This window comes from Primulina tabacum, chromosome 9 (genome assembly GCF_025594145.1).
Source record: "Primulina tabacum isolate GXHZ01 chromosome 9, ASM2559414v2, whole genome shotgun sequence".
Classification (NCBI taxonomy): domain Eukaryota; kingdom Viridiplantae; phylum Streptophyta; class Magnoliopsida; order Lamiales; family Gesneriaceae; genus Primulina; species Primulina tabacum.
Genome location: NC_134558.1, coordinates 25,833,816 through 25,854,409, shown reverse-complemented (window position 1 = coordinate 25,854,409; position 20,594 = coordinate 25,833,816). Strand labels below are relative to the sequence as shown.

The 20,594-nt window shown below is 40.7% G+C and overlaps 1 protein-coding gene across 1 annotated transcript; it reads left to right on the top strand.

Moving 5' to 3' along the window:
• Window positions 1-129: 129 nt before the first annotated feature.
• Window positions 130-18,082, top strand: LOC142555039 (vesicle-associated protein 4-1-like). Its single transcript, XM_075665680.1, has 7 exons — window positions 130-449; window positions 618-688; window positions 1,327-1,408; window positions 1,558-1,676; window positions 17,482-17,559; window positions 17,651-17,773; window positions 17,979-18,082. The coding sequence occupies exons 1-7, from the start codon at window positions 200-202 to the stop codon at window positions 18,036-18,038; spliced, it is 783 nt and encodes a 260-aa protein (XP_075521795.1). The 5' UTR covers window positions 130-199; the 3' UTR covers window positions 18,039-18,082.
• The last annotated feature ends 2,512 nt before the right edge of the window (window positions 18,083-20,594 follow it).

The window sequence follows — 20,594 nt, the reverse complement described above, 5'->3', positions numbered from 1 at the left end:
TTATATTTTTAAAATTTTTACCAACTATTTTACATATTTATATAAAAGAAATTATAACCGACTGCAATTCTTCCTTAAAACTAATAATTTCACATTTAAAAGTCAACTATAATTCGCTGACCTTTTAGACATCCAATCAAATCAATTACCTTATAGGTCAACGCAATAGAAAATCCAAACAAAAAATTACGTGGTGGACATGGCAATTATCGATACTCACCGAAACCACCGTGCGTGGCGGCTTTGCCCGTTCTGGCAGTCGGCAACTGCGTCTTCTTCCTCTTCCTCCACTCAGCATCTTCACAATCAACCGCAGAGCCACAGTTTCCAGAATGGCGCTGCAGCGTCCAAAACTCGCTCCTCCTCCACGGTTTCCTACGTTGCTAGATTGCTCGTCCCTGCATGCCGTAGACTCCGCGTCGAACCTTCGAACAACCTCTACTTCCCGTGTGAGCCACCTTTGACTCGCTTGTTTCTAAATAGTCTGTTAATAATATGAAATGATTTGAAATTGGAGTACTGATTGAATGAATCTGAAATTTGTGCTGTGCAGTGATTTTTTTGTGTATGATACTGATTAATTGTTTGTTTTGTGTGTTCGTGTGTTTGCATCGAAGATGAACCAGGAAAGCAGGCGAGGAGTGCTGTAAGGATTAAGAATTCCAGCAAGTCTCATGTTGCATTTAAGGTTTTTTTTGGGTTTTTTTGGGTTTTTTTTTTGTGATTTTGTTAATCTCATAATTAATTCCGATGTCTTAATTATTAGTGTTTCCCGTTGGTATCGCCTGTGAGCATAATGTTTGCTTTAACTTTATGTACGCAGATAGGGCAAATGTTTATTCATTTCATCCAGATTTTGTGTTACATGATAGATTCTATGTTCTGTCTAACTTATATACGGAATGACACATAAATGATATGTCATATCTGTATATGTGATTAGGACTCTAGAATATATTATGTGTAACAAGATTATGAATACCATTTGAAACAGATAGTGTAAGCCACATTTGTGTTTATAGTGGCATAATAAATTTTGGTTCTTCTGAAGTTTGCATCAGCGTTTTTTATCCTCGGTTCTTGCATTATGTCGTGTTTATTTGATATGCATATAGAGATTACTAGTACTAAATAAGTATAGGGAAATAGGAACATGGATTTTAAATTTTTTTGATGCTCGGATGCCATCACTATATGTGAATTTGACACGTGAAATTTTTTTCATTTTACATGTTTGCAATTTATTAACCAGAGATTTCATGTATGCAACCCCTTGATTCCATGACTCTCCCAGAGGAAACTGCTGACTTTCTCTTCCACGTATAGTTTCAAACTACTTCACCAAAAAGTTGTTACATGACACCCCCTGGTGGTGTCCTTGCACCTGGAGAAAGCCTCACCGCTACTGGTATTTAATTTTCTAACTTCTTGTTCAAGCATTCAGTCTCAATGAAAGTGGGCATGCATAGTCCAAAATATTTTATAATCAAATTTTATGCATATGCAATATCTGTATGTACAGGTAAATTAAATATTAGCATATCATTTGTTTCACAGTGTTCAAGTTTGTGGAGCATCATGAGAACAATGAAAAATCTATAAATCAGAAGAGCAAGGTTAAGTTCAAGATTATGAGTCTCAAGGTGAAACAAGGATCAGATTACATCCCTGAGTTGGTGAGTGCTTTTCCCCTCTGATTTTATTGTTCACTTACAATCCGGAAAGTAATAAAAGAACGTGAATGTGAGTTGCTGCAAAAACCTGTCTTTCAATTGATTACATCTGCATGGAATCTGAGACGTGTATTTAAGAGGTCAGTTGTGGTTCCATCACGTGCATGAACAATTTGCAGAATTATAGAAAATGAATTGTTTGGCTCCAAAGAGTACCTCCTCTGCGATTAATGAGTTTTGTCACCTTCATTTGAATTAATCATTGGACTGCCTTCAAGTACTGACTTCATGCTCAAAAACTGAATTCACGTAAAGTTACATTTTGGTTGAGATATAAATTATTGATAGACTTGTTTACGAATCAAATGAATTCTGAATGCAGTTTAGCTCCATGGTACCATGCCGATAGTTACTTTGGTCTTTAACAGAGCCCAAAGTAGGCTGTATAGCATAGTTATGAGTTGAGTTTTTTTATGCCCAATGTTTCATAACATTTTCAACCAACTCATCTGCCATGGACTCAAGATGAAGATAATGAGGTCTTTTTGCAGATTTTCTTACCAATCATTCTGTTTGTTCTAAACAGCATGACAAGATGCCTTCTTTTGCTCACATAAATTTTCTTATAATCTAGTTGCCTTTTCTTGCTACCACCCTCTACAATGGCGATTTCTAGTATAATGCATCATACACATGGTGATTATTCTCTCTGTTTCTCTTAGTTGATTCTGTCATGTAGCTATGTACCTTTAATCTTTTGAATGCAGTATTGATTTTTCAATATTTAGTTTATTAGAAGATTTTGAATTTTTTTGATCAGGTCCATACTCCATAGTTTATGGAAAGTAAAGTGTCCTTTGGTTCTATTCTTCTCTTCTTCCATTACTTGTTTCGTCTCTCTGTGTGCTTTCTTTATTTATTGGAATAGAATCTTTAGAACTATGTCTCTGTTAAGTTCTCGAGCAAAGGATTGTGTAACATGTCTTTTGACAGAGAAATCCGATGAATCCAGATTCCACTTTGGTTTATTAGACTTTCTTCCTTGTCGACCAATTGTATGACCAACTGTATGAATTGTGATGAGAGAACCTCGCGATCTCGTGACACTTTTTGTTTGGGAAATTTTGATCATCTTTTATTCAATGCAAGATGGATATGAATACAAAATAGTCCTAGATCACCATACCCTAAAGATGATAAATATCAAATTGGAAAAAAGTAACGAACTAAATCCTATCAAAATTCAAAGTAAAACGATAAGGAAAAAGAATCCAAGTCCATGAGCTTGAAACGGCCGTGGGTATGCATCTTGTAAACTTGAATTCTCAGATTTTCTTGCTGGGCCTAGCCGTTGTGGTGGTCGTAACATCACCAATACAATGTGCGTACTTGGAGAAACGGTCCACAACGATGAAGATCACATTTTTCCATGCAAAGAAGGGAGACCTTCAACAAAGTCCATCGAAATATCCGCCCAGATTTGGTGAGGGAGATGCAGGGGTTGGGAGCCCGGCCGATTTAAGTTGAAATATTCGCCCAGATTTGGTGAGGGAGATGCAGGGGTTGCAGGAGCCCGGCCGATTGAAGTTCTTCCACTTTATTTTGTTGGCAAACAATGCAAATGGCGACGAAGTCCTTCCCATGTTGTCGCATTCTTGCCCAAAAGAAGTCGTGAGTCACCCTCTGTAATATCCTTTGATACCCTTCATGGCACGAATTATGGACAGACATAATAACTCGAGGTATAAACGACGACGTTTTGTGCAGAAAAATCCTACTTTTATAAAGCAAAAGTCCTTCTATATAAGACCAATTGCCATGGTGAGCAGCCCCTGTATTGTCTTGGATGAGCTGCTGGATCTCATTTGAGAGTGATTGTTCGGCTTTAATATCATCCAGAAAATCCCAAGATGGAACTGACACAGCGGCGGCGCAAGCCGTAGAAGAATCTTGCCGAGACAAGGCATCTGCCACGATATTATATCTCCCATAGTTGTATTCTATTGTGAAATTGAACCCCAATAAGGAGCATATCTAATGTTATTGAGATGACATTGCAATTCGTTATTCCAGTAGATACTTGTGACTGTAGTGGTCGGTGCGAACCACAAAAGGTTGGTCCCAGAAATATGAGCGCCAATGGCGTATCGCCCTGGTTAAGTCCATGAGTTTTTTCTCATAGGCAGGTAATATTTGTTGTATTGAGCGCCAATGGCGTATCACCCTGGTTAAGCCCATGATTTCTTTATCATAGGCAGGTAATATTTGTTGTATTTAGCAAATGAATGATTGTAAAAGGCAATTAGGCATCCCCTTTGCTGTAATACTGCACCAATACCCAAATCTGAAGCATCACGCTCAACTATAAACAGCATGGAGAAATCTGGGAGAGCGATAGCCAAGGTCGTGGTCAGGGCTTGTTTGAGTTTCTCAAAAGCCGTCGTGGCAAGAAAATCAATGATTTCCTATGCATATGCCATAAAAACGAAAATAATAGAAAATGCATCATATTTTTCATGCAAACATGTATTAACGCATATAATATGGTATGAACGATGAATGAAGGAAGATTAAGGCGTGTTTTTGTGTATTTTATGCATGAAAACAATTTGATATGCGAGGAACGTTGGCGGCGGGGGACATGAAATTGCTACGTTTTCTTCAAAATTCACGTGATTTGCCTTGAAAGTGTGGTGTCTGATTGTGTAAGCTGCTGATGGAGGAGTCCTAGTGTTCTAGGAGGTGAGGCGTGTGTTTTAGAAGATATTCTAAGGTTCAAAAGCTTCAATTTTGATATAAATAATTTGTGTGGTAAGCTAGACCCATAACTTAGTATAATAGGCCCATTAATCTCATTATATAATAGGAAAAATATTTCGTTTAAGAAAGTTTTTGAAAATATTAGTCGATTTCCCAAAAAGTTCTTATTTTCATCAAAAATTGATTATCGGTTTAAAATACGACTTGGCACGTAAAAACACTTCGAAAGTTTCCATTTTCGAAAATAACACCTTAAATATACCATATATTAAATAATTAAAAATAATCATTTAATAAAAATATTTTTCCTTTACAGTCCCCAGTTTCCGTTCCTCGACCGCGTCTCGAATAACTTCTAAAACATAGTTTTATGCATTCTAGTAGAAAACTATATCTTAAACATGTAGACATCTACCACATTTAATTCACGCAATTAAAACAATTTAATTAAGTATTTTCAATTTTTCCTAGATTTGCATGCAGATGGATTACGTTATCGCATTTTGGACCTTACAATGATTGTCGGAGAAATTCAATTCCCTCCGTGGATGTCAAATGTGGTCCTAGTAAAGCCACCAGTAAATGGAGAATATACGTAGACTTCAGTGGTTTGAATAAAGCTTGCCCTAAAGATTGCTAACCCTTGCCCGGATCGATCAACTGGTGGACTCCACCTTGGGGTATGACCGTATGAGTTACTGTGTTTCATGGATGCCTATCAGGGATACCACCAGATCCACTTTGCCCAAGACGATCAGGATAAGGTCAGTTTTATAACCTCGGGCAGTACATTTTGTTACACACTTGTGCCATTTGATTTAAAAAATGCAGGTTCCACTTATCAGCTGTTGATGGATAAGATCTTTGAGAAGCAGGCCGGAAGGATTATCGAGGTGTATGTTGATAATATCCTTGTTAAATCCATGGAAAAATCTTGTTTCATCCCAGATCTCGAGAAGACCTTCTCAACTCTTAGAAGATATGAAGTGAAATTAAACCCAGTCAAGCGTACGTTCGGCGTCAAAAGTAGCAAATTTAACGGGTTCATAGTGACAGAGAGGGGAATTGAGGTCAATCCAGATAAGGTAAGAGCTATTTTAGAAATGACTTCCTTACATCTGTCAAAGAAATACAGAAGCTCGTGGGAAGGATTGTTGCTTTGTCCCGATTCATTTTAGATCAGCACATCGCAGTTATCTCTTCTATCAATTACTGAGGAAGGCCCAATAATTCAGATGGGATGATAAGTCTGAGCAAGCTTTGCAGAATTTGAAAAGTCACTTAGTCGGGCTGTTCATACTGGTGAAACCTGGGCCGGGAGAGAAGTTGTGGGTTTATCTATCTGCTAGTGAGCATGCCGTCAGCTCGGTACTTATCCGAGAGGAAGGAACTGATCAGAAGCCTGTTTCCTATGTCAGCCACGCACTCAGAGGACCTGAGTTGAGATATATTAGGCTCAAGAAGGTAGCCTTGGCCCTGATAATTATTGCGAGACCCTACTTTATGCCTCATCCTATCGTTGTCATCACCAGCTGTCCACATCACGACCAATCCAAATATCTCGGGGAGATTGGTAAAGTGGACGGTAGAGCTCGGGGAGTATGATATTGAGTACCGATCCAGGACTACTATTAAAGCTCAAGTCTTATCAGACTTCCTGACCGATATGAGTCAGCTCGAGCAGGAAGAAGTATAGAATGTATTTGTTGATGGCGCTGCTAGCAAGAAAAAAGGGAGAAAGTTGTTATAATCTCTCCCAGTGGGGAATAGATTAAAGTTGTTGTGAGATTGGATTGTCAAGCTTCTAACAACGAAGCTGAGTATGAATCTGTTCTAACCGGAATGAGAGGAGCTCCGTAAGCCGGAGCCACCCGGGTAATTATTTATTCAGATTTGCAATTGGTTACTCCACATATGAAAGGTTCTTATGAAGTTAGAGAGGAAAGACTGATGAAGTATCTGAGGGTTATCGAGGAGTTATCGGAAAGCTTTACTGACTGGAGTATATAGTAGATTCCACGGGGAGAGAACACAAAGACCGATGCCGTGGCCGAAATGGCATCCTCTCTGGCCGTGGAAAAAGAAAAGAGTATTGTTCATCATACCAAACTTGTATCTGTGATAGAGGCCGGTTCACTGGCCTCCCCAAGGTGACACGTGGATAACGCCCCTATTCTAGTATATCATGACCACTACATAGCCCGAAGATTCGAGTGTGGCTCGGAAAATCAAAAGACATGCTCCTCATTTCGTAGTGTTGAGTGGAGTGTTGTATCAACTATCCTATCAATCCCCGATGCTCAAGTGCATAACAGGGGAAGAGGCCAAGTATGTAGCTAAAGAGATTCATGAAGGGTGTTGTGGGGATAATATCGGAGTTATAACTCTAACTCGAAAGTCATTGCTAGTCGGACTCTGGTGGCCTACCATGAACTCGGACGCTATTCAAATAGTCCGATCTTGTGAAGGATGCCAACGTTATGGCAATTTTCATCACATCCCGGTCTCAGCCATGAACACTGTCCGAGCGTCCTGCCATTTTCAGTGGAGCCTGGATATTGTAGGACCCTTTCCGATAGTTCGGGCACAAAAGAAATTCTTGTTGGTCGCAGTAGATTATTTCTCCACGTGGGTCGAGGTCGAGCCCCTAGCCAGAATCAGAGAAGAAGTATTGAGATTCCTATAGAACAACATAGTGTGCCAGTTTTGGAACACCAAAAAAGTTGATATCTGACAATGGCTGGCTGTTTCAGGGACAAAAAATGACATCCTGGTGTGAAGAAATGAAGATTGTCTAGTCTTTTACTTCAGTTGCCTACCCACAAGCTGATGAGCAGACCGAGGTCACCAACCACACAATAGTTCAACCTTTAAGAGCCAGACTGTAAGGAATCAGGAAAGATTGGGTGAAAAAATTAGCAAATTTTCTATGGGCTTATCGAACCACTCCCCGGACTGCTACTAGGGAAACGCCTTTCGGTTTAGTAAATGGTACTGAGGTTGTGCTACCTGCCGAGATAGAACAAACTTCATCACCAGTTGAAGCCTACTCGGAAAGGAATTATATAGCTCAGGCTCAAGAATTAGAACTCGTGGAAGAAAAGAGAGAGTTCTGCTATCCGTATGGAGGCTTATCTTAGTCGGATCATGCGAGCTTACAAATAGCAGGTCCGACCCCGAGATTTTCAAGTCGGTGATCTTGTTCTGAAGAAAGCCAATCTAGCAGGAGACTTTGGCAAATTGGAAGTCCGATGGGAAGGGCCTTACAAAGTCATTTAGAAAGTTAGTTCACGAGCTTTGCATTTAGAAGATGGCCAGGACTGGTCTCTCAAATGACCTTGTAACACTTTTCATTTTAAAAAGTATTATTCCTGAGTAGTGTTGTCGTTTGGTTAATTAATGAGGTCATCTTTCCATCTCAATATATGTGAAATTTTATTATAGGATCAAGATGCATTAGGCCCCGGCTTCCTATCAAAGCTCGGGAGATGTTAGGCCCCGTCACCTCTTCTTATTCAAGCCCGGGAGATGTGAGACCCCTGCATTTATTATAGACCCAGAAGGCATGAAGCCCGGGCTTCTTATCAAAGCCCGGGAGATGCAAGGCTGCGACACCTCCTCTTTTTTAATCCTGGGAGATATCAGGCCCCAACATTTTATTATAGGTCCGGGAGGCATGAGGTCCCGGCTTCCTATCAAAGCTCGGGAGATGCAAGTTCCCGGTATCTAATCGTAAATAAGCCCAAGAGTTTCAAGGCCCCAACACTTTACTCTTGAACAACGAAGTGTTAGTGAGCTAAACTAGCCTAAGCTATCTTCTAACAAATTTTAAAAGTTGTCACTGTTATATCAGCTCGGCCTCAGAAAAGACCCGGTTACTCCTCAGCACCCAGAATTTTTGGGAAGGTGCTTATGATAGGTCAATCTACTTAACCGATTCAAATTGAGAAAGCCGAAAGACATATAAAATAAGGTAATTTTATTAATGTTAAGAAAATGTACAAAAATGGCCCGGAGGGCTGAAATATAAAAAGGCAGGAAAATTTTTACAAGCTTATCCTATATTATCCGAGCTCTCAAACCCTGCAGCATTGCCCCTTACTCATCTTTTGGAAACGAATCGATAGCCCGGTCAAAGTCTGGAAAGCCTTCTTTATCCGCTAGGAGAAGGCCAGCCTCTTCAAACTGCTCCCGGCAGTTATCGAAGTCGGTCCTGAATAAGGAGTATGCCTCGTCCTCAACCGGCCACTTTAAATTCTTGGGACTGCAGGAAAGAAGTCCGTCATTCCTCGTCGAACCGCCATTGGGCAGCCAGGGCCGAATCTGCTTCATTGTCCTGGGCCTGGTGACTATCGAGCTCTTCAACAAGGGATTGGACTCGTGCCTCCGAAATTAAGAGCTTGGCCCTCAATATGTTTGTCCTGGCAATAGCAGCCCCGGCCTTTATCTAAGCTTTCTTCATGCTCGCCTAGAACTCTTCTAACTGCTGATCGGCCGCCTCAGAAATTGTCCTGAGCCCGATTACGGTTTCATTATGTACCACCAGGGCCTGATCCAGTTCATCTTTGACCTGGGCATGGAGTTCACTGGCAGCCCGGGCTTTGCCCGCTTCTCATTTGGCCACGGAAAGCATCCTCTTCACAGGCCGCTATCAGCATCCGAAGGCTACAAACAAAAGATAAGTCAAATGGTAAGAAAAATAGCTAAAACTACTCAAGGCAAAGGGAAAAACACAAGGTAGGGGTGCTTACCGAGAAATGCCCTCGAACAGTTTGCGTTTGGAGCTCAGGCCCCGGAGATGAGCCTCTTCAGTAGGAGAGGTCGGACTTTTTACAAATCTAAACCCGGCCAAAGAAACCCCATTCGAGAATAGGTTATCCCGAGCTCCTTGATGGCTGGGCTGATACTGCTCTGCAGGGGCTTGTGTAGAGGAAGAAAGGGTAAAATCGATTGCTCGTGTAGAGCCCAGGGCCCTCCCTTCAGTGTCGCTCAGAAGTGCCATCTCAGGAGCGAGTACAGCCTTCCGCTTCCGACGAATGAGGGGCTGTGGTCTTTAGAGTTTCCACAAGAGAGTGGGCACCCGGGCTCCCTTTCCTTGGCCTGGGGCATGGGAGCCCTAGTCTCAACCCAATCCACGACATCAACCTCTACTCGAGCCTCTACAGCCAGCCTCTCCTCACTTTTCCGGGCCTCAGTAGCTGCCCGAGCTTTGTCGAACGCCCTCTTCCCCAGTGCCTTATTCTCTGCAACAGCTTTCCGAGCAGCCCGTTTCTTTTCCTCGGTAAATTTCTCAGCAGCCCGCCTCTTGGCGATGGCTTCCTGCATCTCTGGATTATCTGCAAAATGAAAGTGTTAACAGCAGAATATTAAAAGTTAAGACAAAACAAATGAAAGGAGGAAATAGGTACCGGGTTGAGCACCTAAGGCGTCGAATTTTTCAATCTCCCAGTCTACAGGATCCTCGGCCTGGGTTCCCACCCATATGCCACAAGATTCTCCTTTGTAATCAGATGTGAAGATGAGAACTTTTGTTTTTTTATGAGCTCTTGGCTCCAGGTATAGGGTTTTTCATACTCATACGCCCTAGGAGTTTGGGCTGAATACGAAGGCTGGAAATAAACCTATTGGACACTTGGGAGGGGAGGGAAGACTAACAAAGAAGAACCAACTTTTCCATCCGATCAGAGAAGAAGAAATATTATCAGGGAAACTTTTGTTAATCCGGGCAATTAAGAGAAAGCACTCTCGTTAAACCGGCAAATGAAATAGTAATGAAGGATGAAGAGGGTGATCAAGAGGTTGTTCATTTTGAAAAACACGTAGGCCGAGGCCATTATACGGAGGGAGTTGGGGTGGAGTCGGTTTATAAGGACGCCGAGAAAGTGGGTCACCTCGATGTAAAAAGAGGGGATGGGGAACCAAAGGTAACTGCGGACCTGGTCAGGGAAAAAGTTTAAAAACCCTCTGTGGGTTGGTCAGCTCGGTCCGAGGTACCAGGAATAAGTATGGAATGAGAGGACCGGATAGATCCTAGGACTATGAGGTCCTTGTCGGCCCCTGGGTGATGAGTGCCCACCATAATAGAAACCAGGGAGCACTCGGGACCTCCTTATCAGTTTTTGCAGAGGCTCGAGCTTTACCTTTACCCTCTCCAGGGCCCGGGAAGGCCCAACAGGCTGGTGGGTAGTTTTGGGTCTTTTAGATTTGGTAGAGACTAGAGACGAGAATGGGTTTTTGGAAGTGGAAGAGGAGCAAAGAGAGGGAGAAGCTGGGACAGAATTGGAGCGTACCGCCGCAAACTCAAACCCAGATGAGCCACACGTGTTTGCTCCAGAGGTTGAAGAAGTAGAGTTTGACATAATTAAAAGATAAAAAACTTACACTAATAGATGATAGGTAGGGAAGGCTGTCCGGAAAAGAGGACGTAGATTTGCTGAGAAGGAGCAGGAAATGCAGGAGTTTTAAAGATACAAGAGCAAGAGCCAAAGATACAATAGTGTGAGATGTGGTGAAGCGGTCGATATTTAAATCCGAATGAAAGTGATCTCAGTCGTAGATCATGGAATAAACGGACGAGATGTACATCGGAAATTGTGCTGGGTAATTTAACAGACAAGTCTGGAATGCGAAGTGGCGTTTGTCTTTTCGATTGCTAGGGCTAACTTCATGCTGACATCTGCACTAGCCATAATGAAGATTTAAATTATCAGGAAATCTTCTACTCTTTTTTTGATTAAACCAAGAGAATATATATACACAGAGATTGACTGGAAGGATAAAAGCTGACTCCTAAAGTTTAGCCCTAATTGATAGACCATAAAATTAGGAACTGCTAACTTACCTAGAATAAAATATACGCATGCTAAATATAGCCTAGATTACAAAGATACTAATCCCTAACTTCTAGTGATATAATCGACACTCCCCCTCAAGTTGGGTAGTACATATCGTACATGCCCAACTTGTTACATATTTTATCAAATAGGACCTAGAACGGCTTTAGTGAGAACATCTGCAAGTTGCTCTCGAGTAGGTGTGTAGAGAATCTGAACATCGGAGTTCTTGAGCTTCTCGGCAATGAAATGTCGGTCTATTTTGACGTGTTTTGTACGGTCATGATGAACCGGGTCTTTCGCCATGCTAATGGTAGCTTGGTTGTCACATCTGTGGGTTACTGATCCTTCCTGTTTTATTCCCAAATCTTCCAAGACACGACGTATCCATATTCCTTCACAAATAGCTAATGCTAGAGCCCTAAGTTCAGCTTCTGCACTGCTTCGGGAGACCACCGGTTGTTTCTTGCTTCTCGAAGTTACAAGATTTCCCCATACAAATGAACAATACCCCGTTGTTGATCTTCGGTCCGTGTGGCTTCCAGCCCAATCCGCGTCGGAATACAATACAACACTTTTATCTTCGTGTTTCCCAAATAAAATTCCTTTACCCGGGCACTTCTTCAAGTATCGGAGAATTCGATATACGACTTCCATGTGTTTCTGAGTGGGACAGTTCATGAATTGGCTCACATAACTCACTGCGAACCCGATGTCTGGCCGTGTATGAGACAAATAAATAAGCCTCCCTACGAGCCGTTGATACCTCCCTTTATCGGACAAGATCTCTTCATCTTTTTTTCCACTTGGTTTGATAGCTTCCAGCTTCCATGGGAGTACTTGCTGGTTTACAGCCAAGCATCCCAGTCTCACTGAGTAAATCCAAGACATGTTTGCGTTGTGACAAAACAATTCCCTTCTTTGACCTTGATACTTCCATACCCAAGAAGTACCGCAGCAACCCAAGGTCTTTCACCTCAAATGACTGAGCCAATGACCGTTTAATATTCACAATCGCCTCTTCATAGTCCCCGGTCAAGATAATGTCATCCACATAGACAATGAGGATGGCAACTCTATGATCGGTAGATTGTTTGACAAAGAGGGTGTGATCGGATTGACATTGCTGAAACCCTTGTTCCTTTACCACAGTAGAGAACCTCCCGAACCATACCCTTGGTGATTGTTTCAGCCCATAAATCGATTTCAGCAACTTACACACCTTATTGCTACTCTCATTGACAGAAAGCCCGGTTGGAATTTCCATGTAGACTTCTTCCTCCAATTCCCCATTAAGAAATGCATTCTTAATATCAAGTTGTTGCAGCTTCCAATCTAGATTCGCAGCCACGGACAAGAGAATTCGCACGGTGTTAAGTTTAGCTACAGGTGCGAATGTCTCCTGATAGTCGATTCCGTAGGATTGAGTAAATCCACGAGCCACTAGTCGGGCCTTTAACCGTTCAACACTTCCATCCGCCTTGCATTTCACGGTGAATAACCACTTACAACTCACGGTTTTCTTCCCGGGAGGTAAATCTGTGATAGTCCACGTGTCATTCTTTTCCATAGCCCTCAATTCTTCTTGAACCGCCTGAGTCCATCCCGGGTGCTTCAAAGCTTCTTGTATTGATCCCGGAATAGGTACCGTGTCAAGGTTTGTGATGTAAGCCCTGTATTTCTGTGACAAACCACCATAGGAAACAAACCTCTGTATTGGATGATTAGTGCAACTCCGGGTACCTTTTCGTAGAGCAATAGGTAACTTTTCGGACTCTTCGAGAGGTGGAAGTTCCGGTGTGTGTGGCTCCGTGCTTGGAATCGGAACCGAGTTTGATGACGGCTCAACAGTAGGATGTGTCAGTGGCTCACTTATTCTTGGAGTGGGTCTCGGCCGACGGGTGTATACTTGTATGTCTGGCTGGGGTTGTGGGGATTGGACCTGGTCATCAACAAGTGTAGGAGGTGGATTCGAGTCATTTTGTGGCATATTTGGTGTAGTAATGAGGAGAGAATCCCAAGACCAAGGCTGTACTTCCCTCGAGTTCTCCCCCTGAAGAATAGTTTTGGTGAAATAGGGAGTCTCTTCGAGAAAAGTAACATCCATAGTGTTAAAGATCTTTCTAGTCCTAGGACAAAAACACTTATACCCTTTCTTATTGGAAGAATAGCCGATAAAGACACACTTAGTGGATCGAGGATCGAGTTTGCTACGGTCGTGTGGATAGATGTGAACAAATGCGGAGCATCCGAAGATTTTTGTTGGTAAGTTGGAGGATAGGATGGCTGCATGGGGATAAGCTTTGATTAGGGTTTGATATGGCGTAGCAAACTTCAAGACTCGGGATGGCATCCTATTTATAAGGTAGACAGCAGTCAACACTGCCTCGCCCCATAAATATTTTGGGACACCAGTTGAAAACATAATGGATCGGGCAACTTCTAATAGGTGACGATTTTTTCGTTCGGCTATACCATTTTGTTGGGGTGTATTTACACATGAACTGATTTGAACTATCCCATGTTTAGAGAAATAGTCTCCTAGAATTAGGTTGAAATATTCCCTGGCATTGTCAGATTTTAGTACCCGGATTTTTGACATAAACTGAGTTTGAACCATGGCTTCGAATGCTAGAAAAACTTTTTCAAGTTCTGATTTTTCTTTCATGAGAAATACCCATGTGAGCCTAGTGTGGTCATCGATAAAAGTGACAAACCATTTGGCACCATTTATATTAGCTATCCTTGATGCTTCCCATATGTCACTATGGATTAAAGTGAAGGGTTGCGATGGATTGTAAGGAATGCTTCGATAAACTGAGCGTGTGTGCTTTGCAAGTTGACAAATTTCACAATGAAAATGTTGTGGTCTTTTATTCATAAACAATTGAGGGAATAACTTTTCAAGATAATAAAAACTTGGATGTCCTAGTCGATAGTGCCAACACATGACTTCAGTATCCTTATTGACTCTAGAAACTAAAACAGATTTTGAAACCTTGGATTTGATTGATTCATGATTAGGCTGACTAAGGGTGACATGGCTTGATGTGGATTCCGTTGGCGAGTTAAGCAAGTAGAGTCCTGAGCACACCCTAGCACTGCCAATCATCTTCCTCGATCCCAATTCCTGAAAAGTGCACATATTTTGGAAAAATTCAGCGGAGCAATTATGATCAGATGTTAACTTATTTGTTGATAACAAGTTGCAATCTAATTTCGGAACATGCAACACAGATTGTAGGGTGAGAGTTGAGGTTAGGCAGATTTTTCCAATCCCGGCAACTCGGGATTTAGAACCGTCAGCAATCCGCACGGTCACTTGGGTTTGGCTCGGTTGGTATTCTTGAAATAGGGACCGGTCTCCCGTCATATGGTCTGATGCTCCCGAGTCAATAATCCAATGACGAGATAGAGTATTCCAAGTAGACAAAGCATAATACTTGTTACCTTTATTTCCATGCAAACTGACAGGTTGGCTCGTGGTATCGTGGTGTGTTAGAGTGGTGGCTAATGCCTTCTGTAAGGCCTCGATCTGCTCCTTTGAGAATGAAGTGACTTCCGTGGAAGTGGCTGAATTTGCTCGGCTATTTCGCTCATTGAACGATCTAGAAGGCTTCCAATCAGCAGGTTTCCCGTGAATCTTCCAACATGTGTCTTTTGTATGGCCTGGCTTGGCACAATGATCGCAGTATGGTCGAGTTTTGCGCTGAGAACGAGTATCCTGTTGGCTGGCAGGATGTGCACCGTATGATGCAAGTGCAGATCCTTCTACGCTGACCGAGCTATTCTGAGTGCCCATCATCACCCGCTTTCTACTCTCTTCCCTTCGAACCTCAGCAAATGCTTCTCTCAGGTTCAGGAGTGGCTTTCCACCCATTATTCTGCCTCGGACTTCATCTAAGTCTTTGTTGAGACCTAGTAAGAACTTGAATGTCCTCTTCTGCTCCTGAATTTTGAGGAATCGCTGACCATCCTCGGCACACTTCCATTCATGGCTTTCAAATGCATCGAGCTGCTGCCACTGTCGGACAAGGGCGTTGTAATATAGAGTGACTGGCTGATCTCCTTGCCGCAAGTCATATAGTACCGATTCTACAGCGAATAGCTCTGAGGTATTATCTGAGCTAGAGTATGTTTCCCTTGCGGCCTGCCACATCTCAAGGGCTGTTTCATATAACAGGAAATTCTCTCCAATTTCCACTGTCATAGAATTGATAAGCCACGCCATAATCATGTGATTCTCGATGTTCCACTTCTTGAAGCCTGGATCCGTCTTCTCTGGGATGGCCGACTCGCTCATCAAGTACTCCTCCTTCCCTCTACCGCAAATAAACATTCTAACCGACTTAGACCACTGAAGATAATTGTGGCCTTTTAATTTGTGGCTTGTGATGACAAGGGAATTGTTTTCGGTGGGGCTAGGGTTTAGAGTTTCTGATTTTGAGGTTTCGGTAGCCAGGCCATGTTTCACCATGGTTGAGGATGGCTACACGAGAATGAGGCTATAGGGGAGGAGATTGCGATTTGAGAGAGAAGAGCCGTAGCTCTGATACCATGAAGATTTAAATTATCAGGAAATCTTCTACTCCTTTTTTGATTAAACCAAGAGAATATATATACACAGAGATTGACAGGAAGGATAAAAGCTGACTCCTAAAGTTTAGCCCTAATTGATAGACCATAAAATTAGGAACTGCTAACTTACCTAGAATAAAATATACGCATGCTAAATATAGCCTAGATTACAAAGATACTAATCCCTAACTTCTAGTGATATAATCGACACATAAACTTATTTCCCGCCCGAGTCCAATTTAACCACTCGGGACAGCGAGTGAGACTCTAGCCTGAGTATTTAAGGAGGGACTTGTGATACCCCCGGGAAGCGCCCGGGTTATGGGTAATTCTGGAAACTCGGGACTGGGACGGGTCGAAAAGATAAGGGAAACCGGGGTAAAAACCAGGCCGGGTGAAATGAGTGCTCTTTTATAAGCCATCCCTTGGTTCGCGAGAAGTAGGGAAACTGACCACAAATAAGCTCGAGCTATCAGCCTAGCCCGAGCATTATAAGAAGACTTAGTGAATTAGGAACCATGTTTGTGTCCTCACATTGAGATCACTGCCCAAGCACTTCGGCACAGGTGTCAATCCTGGGCCCATAGGTATGGAAGACCATACTCTGAAATAATTGGCATGTAATTCAGCACACGTCTGGTAATGTGACAAGACCAAAAGCAATATGAGTTGTTAATTATAACAGTGTCAGGGGGCAAGGTATGGGCAGACATCCCGCCAAGGGGAGTGGTCGGACATTAAGAACAAGGTTATCATTGACGTTTCCTCTATAAATACTCAGATTTACTTGAGCATAAAACATTCAATTTACTCAGCATCTTTCCGCGAACACTCAATAAATACTCAGATTTACTTGAGCATAAAACATTCAATTTACTCAGCATCTTTCCGCGAACACTCAATATATACTCTCTACTACATTTTCCTTTGCGTAAACACTTGACTGACTTGAGTTTCGGAGTGGCCACACCAGAAAACCTTTCGTTTCCAGCGCCCCGATAACGTTCTTTGCTCTTAAAGTGTGCAGATTTTTCAGTCCGGGTACGATCTGTCCGATCTTCAGTGTGCTCGAAAAGAACCTACCCTTTCCGGTAAATCGCTCACACAGCTTACCCGATTTACTCGACCATCATCATTATGATATAAAAAAATCTTATGCAAGCAGGAATGAGAACTTGATAATGTTCCAACCTATTGTCTGGCACACATTAGATCTGTTTCGAGCATTGACACAGATTTTGCTGTCATGGTGTTTAAGTTCTCGATGTACACATCTCAAGGAGGATAATGTAGTTGGGTAGCATATAAAAAGCTGAACTATGACATTTTTCCATGGGGCAAAAATGATCTTTTATTCTTCTTCTTATTGATTATCCTGACATGGTATTGCTTCTTGTCTTTTGACTGATAAACCTGAATTTGGTATTACATCTATGGTAATATCCTTTTCTATTCAACGAAGCTTACTCTCATATTAAATGGGTTACTGCGTCTGATTTTCTCATTGCACTTAAACTTGGTTTATGGCAGACAATGGTTTTATAGAGTAAATTCAATATGCCTGACTGCCTGTAGCAAATGTCGGGCTGCATTTCTTTAGTTTTTTTTTTTTGTATTTAATTTCAATTCTTGTTCAGTTTGATGAACAAAGGGATCAAGTGACTGTTGAACGTATATTGCGTGTGGTCTTCTTGGACCCAGAGAGCCCTAATCGTGTAAGAGTTAATCTCTGAATCTATCTGCCTGGTGTATCACACATTTTTGTCGAGTCCCTATTTCCAACAACTCATGAAACTTTGTGCCTAGGCACTTGAAAAGCTTAAGTGTCAGCTGGCTGAAGCTGACGCTGCACTAGAAGTGATCAAGAAGATGCCTTCTGCTAATGCAGGTTCGCAAGTCAATGGTGAAGGCCTTGTTTTAGATGAATGGGTAAGTCATCATTTATATATTCCCGTCTGTTTTAGTCATAAGCAGACTTAGACAAGTGATGCTTTATGGATATGTGTTAAGTTGCTCTTCATTTGACTGAATTACTAGATTCACACTTGGTTTTTGTGTATTACCCGTCTCTATCGAATCAGATTTTGATCGCTTTCTTTTCGTGTTAACTGCCTTTTATGTCATTGTTCTTCAGAAAGAGAGGAGGGAAAAGTATCTTGCCCGGCAGCAAGTTGTGGTGGTGGATTCCATGTGATGCATGATGCATCAGTCGTCAGGTGTTGATGGCATGTGTATAATTTCCTTGCACATGATTTTCGACCATCTGTAGTCGTTTCCTGAGGATGGCGAAGTAAGGTTGTTAATGTGTTTATGTAGACGAGAAGAATGCAATGGGAGATCAAAACTATTGTGTAAAGTTTTTGTTGAAGGCTATCCCCATTTGGTGCTATAATCGGGGGTATGTTTTTGTCAGGAATTTTCTTTTGAAAAAACGATTTCTTAAAAAATGTCTTGAAAATTAAAGTGTATAAATTGAATCAAATTGTATAAATCTTATTTATATGATTTTTTAATCTTGTGAGGTAATGATTATTTTTAAAGTGATAACCCAGAGATGAACCCATCAAGATCCGGCCCAAACTCCCGGCCCATATCTAAGGCCCGCAGGTGAATGGCCCATAACAAGCTCAGGTATTCTCTTATAAATACCAGGTTTGAGCGTATGATTATTCATTCATTATATTGTTTTCAGCAGCACCCTTAGCTGCTCCCCCCATATATCTTCAGTCTCTGACTTGAGCGTCGGAGGGGCTACGCCAGGACACCCTCCTGGCCCCTCCTAACGATCTTATTTGTGATTTCAGGCTCAGGGTAATTTCAAAACCTGCGTCTGGACTAGTGACACTTGCTGGAACTGGACCATAAATTTCCCGTGAGTATCATAAAGGTAGAAGTATTTATTTATTTTTAGATAGAGAAAATTATTATAAAAATGAACCGAAGATATGATATCCTTGGTAGTTGGTGCTGGTGCTTCAAAATTACTCGTTCCAATTTCAGTTATTTCTTTTAACAAATTGATTTTTGTCCATCTCAATTGACGATTTAGCCTAAATCTCAAGTTAAAAAGTATTTTTCTCATTAACATTTTTTTTTTAATCTAAATTCCTCTAAAACTTCAAAGTTTGTGTTTTTAAACATTTCTAAAATTTTACAAAAACTATCAAAATATCAGCCATAATAAACACGCAATGCATTTAGTAGATTACAATATCACAAAGCAATTTATATTTAAAAGTTGTTGATTGATTTTTTTAAGAAACAAGAAACCAACCTCATGCAGTTAAACATGGGTGAGAGTTTCTTTTTCAAAATTTTAAATTAAAATACGCCAACGTGATGGGTGAAATTGTGGAAAGTCGTATGAAAACAAACTGAAAATAGTATTTACTAAATTGCGTATTTAATATATTTTTATTTTTGAACGGATTTAATATTTTTTTTATTTATTGGGTGGGGTTATTTGGAAAGTTCTCTTACAAAAACTAAAGATAGTAACTATATCATCCTCTTGCTTTATTTTTTTTACTCATTGAGTCGGTTATTTTGGAAATTCACTTAAAAATATAAAAAGTAATTACTATATCGTTTTTTTGCATTATTAAATAGTAATAGATTAGATACGTATAATAACATTTTTTTAATGCCCTCAGGAAAAAATAAAAAAATAAAAGACTGTTTAAACAAAAAAAATGTTTAAAGGTATAAAAAATTAAGTAGTTAGGATCGGGCTAGAGTTTAGAAAAAGAGAAACTATTTAAAAGATTTTATGATTAAAAGAGCTACAATAGCTCGTTCTTGAAATATTCAATAATTAAACGAGCACCGAGAAATTAAATCAAATTTGGTTATAAAACCAAGCGGGATAAACTCAAATAACCCTCTAAAAAGCGATTAAATATTTTGAAAAATATTTAAAAAGTATGCAAGTTGAATCATAAGAACGGTTTGGTTGAAACATTTTATCAAAACTTTTGTATGAAATATTTTGGTATTTGAAATACACGTAAAATGTTTCAATTATGCCTATAAAAAATAGTAGTAAAAGTAAATAAATGCGATAAATAAATATGCACAAATTTGTTTATGAATATTCGGATATTAACAACTCATATATCACCCCTTCTTCTCTTGTAAGGATTCACTAGAAAACTTTGATTTATACAACCCTTTGAACAAACTCATTTGGTCTTAGGACTTATACATTGTCTACTCAAAACTTCTAACACACTTTCGATGGTAGGTCGCAAGACTGCAAACACAATTTTTAATGTCTTTGTGTAAAGACTTTCACTCAACTAAACTTTAAAGCACATCTCTCTTGTATATGTGAGTGATTGTGTGTGAGAAAATTAATCAATTACATTGTATATAATCTCAAATATATCCTCATACATAAGGGCAAAAATACTCACTAAGCTAATATATCTATTTAGTCTCTTTTTCTTGGGCTTGTTCTCATGTAGGATTCCCATACTTTGAATGCCATTCAAAAGTTTATATTTGATTTTCAAGATGTTGTATATATAGCCTTCAAGAGTGATATATACGTTAAACACAAGTATATGACCGTGAGAAAATGTTATGTACTGTTTATGACCTTGCAACAATCATATTTGACTTTTTGGCAGGTTGCTGGTTTTGTCCTGTTTCAAGATCAAAACGGTTGAATGAATGAACTGGTCGGATGATCAAAACGGTCGAGTGGACGATCAAGACGCTTGAGTGAAATGTGGTCTGGTCTGGTGAA